General features: G+C 34.9%; 1 protein-coding gene across 6 annotated transcripts in view; it reads right to left on the bottom strand.

Annotated features, from left to right (window-relative positions):
- LOC126828649 (solute carrier family 2, facilitated glucose transporter member 1) overlaps positions 1–13,354 on the bottom strand; it is a 79,372-nt gene that overhangs the window by 12,981 nt on the left and 53,037 nt on the right. For 4 of the 6 annotated variants that reach the window (XM_056102538.1, XM_050558546.2, XM_050558545.2 and 1 more), the window contains exons 3-5: positions 6,413–6,520; positions 1,375–1,667; positions 398–522 (exon numbers count right to left, since the gene is read on the bottom strand). In XM_056102538.1, coding sequence (XP_055958513.1) covers positions 398–522; positions 1,375–1,667; positions 6,413–6,520 — 526 coding nt within the window. Of the gene's footprint in view, positions 1–397; positions 523–1,374; positions 1,668–6,412; positions 6,521–10,642; positions 10,951–13,354 lie in introns of those variants that run through there. The other 2 variants (XR_007683186.2, XM_050558544.2) reach the window with 1 other exon arrangement.

Here is a 13,354-nt window from a genome sequence, read left to right as displayed (position 1 = left end):
GTATAAATTGTATGTTTGATATACACAACATGAAACGAAATTAGAACAAAAAAAATGTAAAAGAAAATTTTATCTGTGTTTTAGAAATGCCTCCTCAATTTTCTGAACGACTAGACATTGTTGAAAGGATATTTGATCCGTGTTTTTTTAATAATGGGACCACAGTTTTTTGTGCCATCCAAACGACTAGACACATTGTTGAGTGGATATTTGATCTGTATTTTAATAACACGACCTCGGTTTTTAATACCATCCAAACGACTAGACGTTGTTTTAAGGATATTTGATCTGTGTTTTAATAACGCGACCTCGTTTTTTTATACCATCCGAACAACTAGACATTGTTTTAAGGATTGATCTGTGTTTTAATCTGATTGAATTAAATAATCGTACTCACCGGAATGAAGACCAACAAAGATACGGGATATAATCAGACATTCTGGTGAGGCTGCAACTTTCGTTATTCCGCCAAAAATGGCGGCAATAAACATAACAAATGTAATGACAATCATACCCTTCTTCCTAAAAAATTATTTTACAAAAAATTCATTTTAATACAATCCAAATCTATTAAGGACCAGTTTATGAAACATTTGACCAATTTCCTACTGCTGTAATGTATTTATATCCTGTAACTTCATGCCTCCCAAATTGTGCCCCGCACTTTCTACAACTGGCCCTTTTTAGGAGCTACTGTGGCTCAATGAGTAAGATGTTGGCTCGCTAACCTGGAGGCCCCTTTCTTTGATAACAGAGTTGGCTGAGAATTTCGTCAGTATTTTTCGGCAATATTACCCCTTGTCAGTGATACAGAACAGAAGGTCTGTCAAGGGAAAATATACAGTCATCCGGATGGGACAAAAAACTGAAGTCCCATGTGCACATTGTCATGCATGAAAAAGATTGGAATTCTATATTAGAGTAGCCCACAGCGCTGCTGCCCAGGCACACTTTTCCTCATAACCCATGTATGATGTATGCTTGTCCTCATTAGCCCAATTGGAAAGTAGGACGTTAAAACCAGTAGGATGTTAAAACCAATTTATAAATGTATTAAGAAGTTTTGAGTAATTCTGAAAGCCGCTAATTGTTATTGGCATTTTTCGGACAACCTGTAATTTTCATGACTTTGAATTTACAGGAAAAAAATCAATTTTAATGGGAGAGAGAGAGAGAGAGAGGCTTTAACTTCCACTGATACAAACTAGGTCATTTCGGGACTAACATATAGTTCAATTTTATTTCAATAATTCGCTTGCGGGTAGAGGTCTTTAGCAGTGGGAGCCTCGTAGGAAACTTATTTCGGCTTTGCAAATAAAAAGCATGAGAACCATAAATGCTAACTAAAGCTGAAAGGGAGGTAATTTATAATACCTGCCAAAAAAGTCAGCGACCTTTGCGGAAGTAAAAGCGCCTATCATTCCAAATAAGACAAATGCAGCAACGGTTGTAGACCACAATAATTCAATCTCCCATTTCTCCAACAAAAGTGCATGATCGACACCCAATTTATCCGAGAGATCATCGATTTCTGATTGGTTAGCACGGAGGGTTCCATTTTCAAACGTCAAATTCTTGCTGATCAGTTGCTTGTCGAAGTCTTGAAGGTTGCCATAGTTTCCACCAGCTCTCTCAAAATACACCTTGCGATAAAATTCTTGAATGATCTGAAATTACACAGAATAAAAAAGAATGGTTATTCTGAGTTGATTGAGATTAACATGACCCCGAGGTCGACATGAGGACTAATGCAAAGAAATGGGTGAATTTTTCCCTGGCAGCAGAGTTTCAATCTATTTTCATTTCTCTAAATTCAATATTGAAACATAAAGGACGAATAGGTGAGTTAAGTTTATATCGTATATTAAAGATACATTACGGGAGATAAGATAAAGAGCTGGCAGTTCTCACTATAATAGTTAAAAACTAGATAGTGTAAAGGGAATTTGCTGAAAATTTCAGTCAAATTGCTTCACTCTCAACCGATATAATAGCGTTTGAATTTTAGGCTTAGCCTCGATCATCATTACTAAAGTCGGTAGGATAAAAAAACATAGACTTGATTATCCATTTTTTTATTTAATCATCAATGAGCCTTGAGCATCAGATCGGATTCCAATCCAGTAAATATCGCAGGCTAGCGATGACATTGAGAGTTGATCATGGTCTGGATAAGTTAATTAATGTCTAATTAATCAATTAGATAACATTTCAGGCTTAAAGAAAGACCTGCAATAAGCAGATTTAACTCTTGTATAATGTATGTTTAAGGTCAACTAAATAAGGTTATATGCATATTATAACGTCTATATAGCCTAGTATTGGGTAAGTTAAACATACATTACGTAAGAGCTAAATCTGCCTATTGCAGGTCCTTCTTTTGGCCTGAAATGGTATATAAATTATTTATTAGACATTAATTAACATGATAAGACCATAATCAACTCTCGATGCTATCAGATGGCTACAAATTTAAGTAGCTTAGAGATTCTGCTTTTTAATGATTTAATTCAAAAATGGATAATCGAGACTTCGTTTATTTTCTTAACAACGGTAGCAATGATAAGCGAGGCTATACTGTTCTTCTAACCGCGATATCTCGGCTCTGAGTAAAGTAATCTGACTGAAATTCTCAACATATTCCCTTTTCATTATGTATTTTTTAACTATCATAGCGAGAACTATCAGCTCTTAATCTTACATAATGCCCCATTAAGTTTATATCGTATATTAATGTCTATTGGGTGAGTTTATATGGTTTACTAAGGTCTATTGGGTGAGTTTATATCGTATATTAAGGTCTACTAAGTGAGTTTATATCGTATATTAAGGTCTACTAAGTGAGTTTATATCGTATATTAAGGTCTACTAAGTGAGTTTATATCGTATATTAAGGTCTACTAAGTGAGTTTATATCGTATATTAAGGTCTACTAAGTGAGTTTATATCGTATATTAAGGTCTATTGGGTGAGTTCATATTGTATATTAAGGTCTACTAAGTGAGTTTATATCGTATATTAAGGTCTACTACATGGTATATTAAGGTCTACTAAGTGAGTTTATATCGTATATTAAGGTCTATTGGGTGAGTTCATATTGTATATTAAGGTCTACTAAGTGAGTTTATATCGTATATTAAGGTCTACTAAGTGAGTTTATATCGTATATTAAGGTCTACTAAGTGAGTTTATATCGTATATTAAGGTCTACTAAGTGAGTTTATATCGTATATTAAGGTCTACTAAGTGAGTTTATATCGTATATTAAGGTCTATTGGGTGAGTTCATATTGTATATTAAGGTCTACTAAGTGAGTTTATATCGTATATTAAGGTCTACTAAGTGAGTTTATATCGTATATTAAGGTCTAGTGGGTGAGTTCATATTGTATATTAAGGTCTACTAAGTGAGTTTATATCGTATATTAAGGTATAGTATATTGTATATTAAGGGCCTATATAGTATTGGGTGAGTTTATATCGTATAATATTGTTTGAGTTTAATAATGGAATGTAGTTACTCATCTAGTGATTTCCTTCCTATTAGTAATCTTGTTTACTGATAATATTGAACCACCACGCCCTATTATTAACGGATATAAGGCCATACATTAGTTTAACTCAAGACACATTTATGCGTAATACAAGTTATTTAAAGACTCAATACCACTCTTGTTGTAACTGAATAATATGTCCCAATCTTTATTCTGGTCAACAAATTGTACTATTTTACAGTATTCCAATTAATTGATGATACAAATTTCATCTTTAACACACCTTATTTAAAAATTTTGAAAAATTCAACATAATGGTTTGAAACGTCTAACGTAAACTTTTTCAAATGAAACTTCGATTTAAAAATATTTTCGAACCCTCTGGACAAGTAAAATAGGATGTAATGGATAATTTACACAACAGGTAGGACGCTTAAACATCTAGTACTTGGATAGAGATATTATTTATTTTCTGGAGCTTTCAAGCCAGCAAGAGTGTTATTGTCCCTTTAAAATATTTATTTCCTTTGAGGAGGGTCAAAGAAATATTACAAAAATTCTTAAAATGGGGAATTGTAAATTAAATGGGAACTACCAGTCCTTAAATTCATTTGTCTTTCCATTTGTTTCTCGAAAATTATTTTTGTGCCTCATTCCAAGAATCAACTAAAACATCTCGATATTATTAATAATAAAATTAATATATGACAAATCACAATAAAAACATTTACCAAAATGAGTATTATTATATTTATATCATTGTATCTGTATTTGTATTATATAATTTATCAAGTTATATTATTATATTTATATCATTGTATAATTTATCTAATTTTTATATAATCTATCAAGTTATCATATTTATATTATTGTATAATTTATCATAATATAATATATATATATATAACATTACGATTGCATAATATATCAAGTTGTTATAACGTAATTAAATGGTTATAATATTAATATGATTGAATAATTTGTCATGTTATTATATTTATATAACCGGTGTATATAACTGGTTAAAATATTTATATGATTGAATAATTTGTCATGTTATTATATTTATATAACCGGTGTATATAACTGGTTATAATATTTATATGATTGAATAATTTGTCATGTTATTATATTTATATAACCGGTGTATAACGTATAGAAAGTTATAAAACAGTGTTTGAGGAGGTTGAATATTTACATAAGATAAAATACATATAAAACTATAAATAGAATACAGCTTTTCCTATAAAAGAAGATTTAATGTTTTAATAATATAGTCATGGGGTAGTTGATTTTATAACAGAATATTACTTGTCACCAATAGATTTACACGTGTTATCTTGTATTGTTATAGAGAAAGGGAGAGAAATATGGAGTTTTAATTCCACTCGTTTAATTTTATTTTAATAGTTTGGGGTCAACTATTGGGTAAGACACTGGCTTGCTAGCCTGGAGGTCGGGTGTTTGATCCCTGCATTGGCGGAGAATGTCAGTGGTGCAGGACGAGGGCCTGACAAGGACAGCTGTCTAGTCATTCAGAGGGGACAAAAAAACAAGGTCCCTCATAGCACACTGTATGGCATATGCCCGTCTTCATTAGCCCAGTTCGGAGCAGAACGGCAGGACGTTAAACATCATTTCATTTCATTTCAATCTCAATAGCTTAATCGTGCGTAGGGGTCTTTAGCAATGGGAGGAAACTGGAGGACCCAGAGAAAACCGACGAGTTTGGACAAATGACCCTACTCCTTGTCACATACAAGTGTCAGATCTAAACCATGCTACTTGACTCCATGACAGACATAATGATCTAAAGCACATGCGTTAGACCACTTGACCCCCGGTATATTGTATATGCGTTGGACTACTCGACCCCCGGTATCTTGTATATTATAGAAATATGTAACAGTATCTTGTATGTTAGAGAGATATGTGTAACAGTATCTTGTATGCTATAGATTTATGTAACTTTATGTTGTAATATTATCTTGTATGTAATAGCGATATGTTACACTATCTTGTATGTAACCGTAACTTGTTTGTTATAAATACATGTATGTTAGAATTACAAATTTTAGAGTTACAACATATTCCAGGTTTTAAGACACGCTGCGTGAACAGTTTTGCAAGTGATTTAGGTGCCAATAAGTTGTTGAAAGTTTTTAGGCCTGGATACCACACAGATTTTAGAGTTACAATATATTCTAGGTTTTAAGACACGCTGCATGAACAGTTTTGCAAGTGATTTAGGTGCCAATAAGTTTTTAAGTTTTTAGACCTGGATACCAAACAGAATGTTACAATATATTTTAGGTTTCGAGTAATTTAGCCTTCCGTTAAGTTGTTTAATGTTTAAACCTGAACAATAAACTATAACACATACTTATGGAAGAACAATTACTGATTTATTTGGGCGACGTTTCGAAGAGTATTCTCTCAACGTTTTCAAGCAAGTACAGAACACAATGACCTTCTCGTTCTAGGTTTAATGCCACACTGTAACTGTTTTTCGAGTGATTTAAACTTCCAATAAGTCGTGGAAACTTTTAAATCTGATTACGATGACCTTGTCGTAGAGTTATACATGTTAAAGGTGAGTTATATGTGTTTGTTTACCTGTAGTTGACATCAGACTATTTGATCACTTTACCTGTCTGTACTCTATATAAACTTACCTGTACACTAGACACACAGGTAAACTATTTATATCCCACAACTCATCCAGTGTCTAGCAGGACTAATTAATCATTCCATGTACGATTGTACATCCAACAGATCTACCTGTGTTTTAAACACCTGTCGGTGCTCTATTGATTATGTACCTGGTTAACATGCTTTATAAATGACGATACTATTATTATTAAATGGTGATACTATTATTATTAAATGAACAATTTTAAATTGTTTTAGTTAACTTACCAAAGCCGGTGTATTTACTACTCCGATGTTGTATCCATAAAGAAATGAATTTCCTAATACAGCAACAAATGTGCTGAATATAAGAGTGAACGTGTAGTTGGTTTCTCTCTGAAAATAGAAAAAAAAGAAACTTAATAAATGCACACAGAATAATGTCAAATCACATTAAACGTATAGCCCGTTAAGACGCTTATTTTTAAACCAGTTCATAATCGCTGGGGTTTTTAAGACAGCATCGTGTTGCGTTCACACGTACTATAAGCCGAACCAGTTTAACTATTCTGACCTCTTCGATCGGAGGTTAGAGTTACATGTAACTACGCATGGGTAGCTTCATATTCTTTATTCGGTTCTCGCAAGCTTTCGATAAAATTGGCACTGTCTGACCCCGATATTTTCACAGGAATGTAACTTACTGGGTACTGCGCATGCTCAAAGCGGCTAAGATGAACCAGTTTAAAATAAAAAGCCTTCTTGAAGACAGGTCGCGAGCAGGGGTTTTTAAACTGTTTATTTGCCGCACATTTGCGTTCAGATGCTTAAGTTAAACTGGTTTAACAATCCCCAAGGTTTTTAAACCAGTTCAACTTAAGCATCTGAACGGGCTATTACATTATGCAAGAGTTAAATATGCCTATTGGAGATCTTTTTTTTAGGCCTGAAATGTTATCTAAACTATTAATTAGACATTAATTAACTTATCCAGATCATAATCAACTCTCGATAGCATCAGATACTCAAGATTTTAACTAGATAAGAACGGTTTGCCATTTAAAAATTTAATTTAAAAATGGGAAAGCAAGGCTAAGTCTCTAATATACCAGTGCCCTGGTTACCACAATGCACACATCTTGTCAAAACTACAAACAGTGATAACTTGACTAAGAATGAAGTAATTTGAATGAAATTTTCAATATTTTCATTTTACATTATCTATTTTTGAGCTATTATAGCATATGATCATTATGTCCTTGAACGCGGGGGGGGGGGGGGGAGGGGGGGAGGGGGGGAATCAAAATTTAACTTGGTGACCTGTAGTATGATACCCCATTACAACTATTACAAATAAACAACTTAAGTACAGGGAGACACTATATATGGGTGTTTATTTAGAATACGAAACCAGGAAATTTCTATTCAGTGTAAATTTGTTTTCCCTTAGTCATGGTAAAATACTGATAATAGAAGGGTACAGATAATAAAACACGGATGTGTCTGTCAAACTTGTCCAATCTGATTAAAATATTATAGTTCGTTTCATTTTTGTTATACTTTCAATGGCCTCTACTACATGAAGATCTGACCAGTTGTAGTGAAAGGTCACGTTAGAGGTCATATGAGTGGATTTGGACCATTAATCAATCAATGTTAACGTTTCTAGTGGTTTACCCAAAGTTCTGTGCACTTCACACCAAAACCTTGCCGTAACAGACCGTTTCATTGGCTAATCCCTCACATCATTCAGAATGTTGGTTATATAACAACTCTTCCAGATCCTAGTGTTGTAAAGACAAGTAAAACGAAATTTTGAACTATAAAGAATGAAACGAAATAGGATCTGTGTTTTAATCAGATGGAGCTTTCGACAGAAATCAAATTGTTTGACCATTTTCACATCATGGGTAGAGGTGTGTCTTTGATTTATAGAGTTTCAGTTCAGTTGGGTGGCCAAATGTTTTAAAACGTGTGTGGTAGATCATAAGATCTATCATTGAGTCAAGTGGCGTGGTTTCAATTTCCTGCTGGTACGTGACAAGGAGTAGGGTCGTCTGTCCAACTTCATGGGTTTCCACCCACTACTAAGGACCCCCTAACCTCAAATGAATTATTGAAATAAAATTTAACCATATGTTAGTCCCGAAATAACCTAGTGTTAGTCGAGGGGATGTTTTAACTCTCTCTCTCTCTCTCTCTCTCTCTCTCTCTCTCTCTCGTGACAGTAAACACACCCCACACCCTTCTATGGTTCTCCAGTCGTAATGTGACTGACTATTTTAAAACCTAACTCAATCACCCATTTTAATTACACCTCAATAATTCTATTGAATTTTCTCACGGGACAAAATATTTCTTTATCAAGGCTTCACCTTGGATCAGGCGATATTTATTATGATTTGTGTTTTGTGAAATCCATATATCAAAGATACATTATGTAACAAAATCTGTATATGGGAGTTTTTTTTTGACCAATGTCTAGGTCATGTTATTGTACTACTTTTTAATTCTGTTTTAATTTCAAATATATATATTAATATTCATTAATGCTTGGTTAATCATTAGAATCAGACAGCAATTAATCTGTCAGTCAAATTATGACAGACTGGCAACTAAAGTGGTTGATCTGTTAAATTTCTTTAACTATTTTTTAAATACCTTAAGACTTGATCCATCAATTTATATATTTATGTCAACAGCTTTTATAGTAACTAATTTATATCAAAATACAGATGTATGATGATTCATTAGCTTAGGGAATCTATATACAAGTTGGAGGTCCGATTTATAGGAAGTTATAAGATGTTCAATTGTTGCTGTCAATTATTCGCTCCTGAAATAAAGTGTTGAAGATCCATTCCAAGAATCTGTACATACTTAGGGAACACACGTCAACGAGCTACATTCACTGGAAGTCAAATGGTGTTATTTTTCTTTTGGCTTCAAATGTTATATACATTATCTATTTAGACATTTACTGACGAAAGTCTATAATCAACTCTCTAGATCATCTGATGACCGAGATTTAAATGGATTTGAACTCCCACGAGACAAGTTGAAGAGTAGCGTTGCTCAATAATAAATAATCTACGCTACATTGTTAATTAGTCCGACCAAAGGGGAAGCAATGACTTCTGTTTAGGATTGGACTGGAAAATTGTCCGACATAGTATTAAGTCGGCCAATCAAGGCAGATTAAGTAGTTAATCAAGGTAGGTGTATAGACGGTATAACATGATAAATACGTTGATCACTTAATTATTTAATCAATCCAGCCTATTATCAACGATAATCGGGTTGAGTGGTAGTTATACACTCAGTACACTATATTAATTTTGGAATTATGCATTTTATTCACCATATCCTGATGTCTGATTGGGAATATTCCTGGTCGCACGTTTGGAAAATAGCACAGGACATGTCCGGAATATACGGGCGAAAAAGCATCAGTGGTGCAGATATAGTACCTATTCTGAGGGGACGAAAAATCAAAATCCTGCGCATACATTGACATGTAGGCCTACTTAACATAACCTAAGACAGTTTGAATTTGATATACAAGTAGGCTGTAGTGCTGCTGCTGTCTGGGCAAAATTCCCCTCCCAGCACACTGTTTGGTGTATACCCATATTCATTTTCCCGGTTGGTGCAGAAATATAGGACGTAATTCCAACGAGAGCGTGTTATCTGTTATTTTTTTGTTCCTTAATCCTCTGAACAAATATTGGTGTGGCAAAACCACCGTTCTCCTCCTTCTTTTCTCGTCTATCAGTTATCTTTGTTCAAGTTTACATGGATCAAGCGATCTTGACCTATTTTTTTTTTCAGATCTCATTCATGGAATTCCAGGAATAGATCTGTATCAAGAGAAAGTTATTCTAAGCATCTTGTGATAAGGCTAATTCTATTGTCAATGAAACAAGAATAACAAAGAGTTACGTCACAAATCTACAAGGTCGTTCGGAACAGATGGATTGATGATTGAATTTTTGAAACAAGTTTGGAATGTAGAACTATTTTACAAATATGTGGAGAAAGGGATAGAGGAGTTTAACATCCACTAGGTAATTTCGGGACTAACATATGCGTAAGGGTCTTTAGCAGTGGGAGGAAACTGGAGAACCCAGAGAAAGCCACGAGGATGGACTGGCGACCCTACTCCTTGTCAATGACTCAATGACGGACCTTATGATTCAACGTGCATGCACTAACCATTCGGCCATCCAACCCCGTTGTAAAGGCAGTGTCCAGTTTCAGCATATTGACCGATTATTGTAAAATAAAATTTTTAAACTGGGCCACAGTTGTTAATCAAGCGTTTTGTAATATTTGTGTTATGTGAGAATGTTTATGAAACTAAACAGACTTGAATCTGTTTTAATATCGATATGCAAGTTAATTAAAACTCATATCCGACAGTGGAAATACTCTGTGTCGAGTGGACGTTAAACCCCATTTTCTGCTCTCCCACAATGACAAATAGTTCAATGTTTGTTTTAAATATCTTGTACTTACTTCAGCTGGATTTGATTCGGTCGTAGGCTGATAAACAGTCATTTTAAATTCACAAAATAAATAGTTACAACACAAATAAATCTCTTTAAAATACTGTCACAAAATCTACAGTTGGTAAAAATTCAAAATACACGATTTCTTAATCAACACTCAATATTTTTAAAATATTATTAATCAGAATATCCATCAATTAATTCAAATTCTTCAGTAGTTTTAAATAAGTTTTAAGTTCAGATGTAGCAGTAATAAAAATATTCCACAGTATACTAGTGTATAAAGTTATTTTCTTCACATTAACAAAATTTCCTAAACGTTCTCCTTTACTTTCGGCCGGCCAACTTAAAGTGATGACACCCAGTAATTGTAGATTTTATATACGACATCCTGGTATTGTAATAATTGTAGCCTAATTTATATCCTGTTTATTTATAGAGCGAGACCATTATTTATTTCTATACAAGAGTTGGAAGAATGGGATTGACAAAAATAACTATGTTACAAATTACAATTAGCGTGTTGATAAAAATCTATCGTGGTTTAGGGTTAGTTATGCAATTCGCATCGCCAGTTAGCGACATGGCAAAGGCGGGGGGTGGGGTTGACGGGGTTGGGCAAAGATTTTCTCTTGGAATATTAGCGTGGCACTTTCATCTAAGTTGGCGTTTTCAGAGAATAAAACTGACATATATTTGTGTTACTCAACTTAAGACGCCGGATTTATAGTATACACATCCGTTATGTCACGTGCAGTTTATACCATATAGTTTCATGGCTATACACGTGCAGTTATGATACACGTTATACTTATAACCGGTATAGGACAAAATGTATAAATCCGCTACCTCATAGCTACCCGTTTCCTATTTCGTTCCGTTAGGAAAGGTTTCTGATCGGACGATGTCCTCTCGCCATTAAATTTAGGAACGGTCTCTGACCGGATGATGTCGTCTCGCCGGTCAGAGACCGTTCCTAGTGGATCCACCTGTTTCATAGATGTACGGAAACGGAACCTTCAATTTTCGACTAATTTTCCAAACGGAAATTGCTGAATTATCGAATCAATTGTCTCTGATTTTTTAAATAAACATACCCTGTCCAAATATCTGGGGAAAAAAATATTCTTACCAATAGTATAAATCGATTCGGTCATTACTAAATCTATATTTTTGTCGTAGGCTAGCTACTCCGATAATTGGCCCTGGCCACCTGCAAATTTCGTCAAGGTCGCGATCAGGTGTAAATAGCACAGATTGTAAATAGTCTTCGCTTAGAGCACGTGATTGCTGGCGAGATTGTGGGTTAATTAGGGGTAGAGCTAGTTCTAGAGTTAGGGTTAGGTTTAGTGCTAGCTAGCCCGGTTTAACCCTCGTGACCTTGACGACATCTGCGAGTGGCCTTAATATTTAGACCTGCCCGACATATGCTGGGTGCATTATAACTAATAGGGTTCGCGCATGAGATGAAATGGGGTTTAACGTCCTACTTTTCTGTACGGTACCTACTGAGCTAATCAAAACATACATTTATAAGGGAGAGAAATTAAATGTTCTGCTCCGACTGGGATAATGAAGACGGGCATACGCCATACAGTAGGCTATGGTTTACTCTTACATCGAACTCCAACTGCCAAGGGATCTTTTACGTGAACGTCAATGTATACACGGGACCTCAGAATTCCGTCCAATCCGAGTAAGAGAGAGAGAAATGGGGATTAACGTACACTTGATAAAACTAGGTCATTTCGGGACTAACAAATGGTTAAATTTTTATATCAATAATTCCCTTGCGCGTAGGGGTCTTTAGCAGTGGGAGGAATCCGGAAGACCCAGAGACAACGCACGAGGCTGAACAGGCGACCCTACTCTTGACTCTACAAGCGGGGAATCGAAACCACGCTATAGCAGTGTGCTAAGAGGACATTTTGGACGGGCAGCTCAGCGTTGTGGCCCACTCTTCGTCGAATTCAAGTCAAATAGTTGATTTTTTTTTGTTTTTTGTCCTACCCGGATGACTAGACGCTGTTCCACGTGTTCGTGAACGGCGAGGTAAACGATAGAGGTACACATATTAAAACAATTAGGCTTTAAGCCGACAACACGTGTGATAGAAGGTCATAGAATATGACAGGCCTGGAAAAGATACGGTTAAGATATGCATACACAATACAATAGGCCTAAAATATAAAAACATAATTAGGCCTATATGACATAAATACTTGACATAGGCTAAATTAGACAGCTAGACAATGGTATTACATGTATATTGAGTTACATCAAATATTAATAACAGACTAGCAAAATGTGTGAAGGCTGCAACACTTTGGAATGACAACGCGAGATCTGGGAAATATAGGACTACGCGAAATTTTATAGGATTTTAGTGGAAAGGGGCCAATGCTTCCCGCGTTTGTTCAATCGTATTCAGTCATTATTTTGACGATTAAATTGTAGCGGGAAAAATACTGAGCTAGCTGGAGGGCGGGCGCGGGGGGGGGGGGGCAGACTTCCCAGACACTCCCACCCCACCCACACCAGGACAGACGATAGGATTCGCCGTTTGTTAGATATAAAAAAACCCAAAGAATTAAGGATCTCGAGATATAAAATAAACAGAAATGTTGAGATGTTTATGCAATATGCACGTGTAATCAAACAGTCAAGGTGATATAATTTGAAGGAGAAATTAAAAGAGAAGTTTCATTATAAATTAACT

This window comes from Patella vulgata, chromosome 7 (genome assembly GCF_932274485.2).
Source record: "Patella vulgata chromosome 7, xgPatVulg1.2, whole genome shotgun sequence".
Lineage (NCBI taxonomy): Eukaryota > Metazoa > Mollusca > Gastropoda > Patellidae > Patella > Patella vulgata.
Note: the sequence above shows the minus strand (reverse complement) of the source record. Positions and strands in the feature narration are given on the sequence as shown.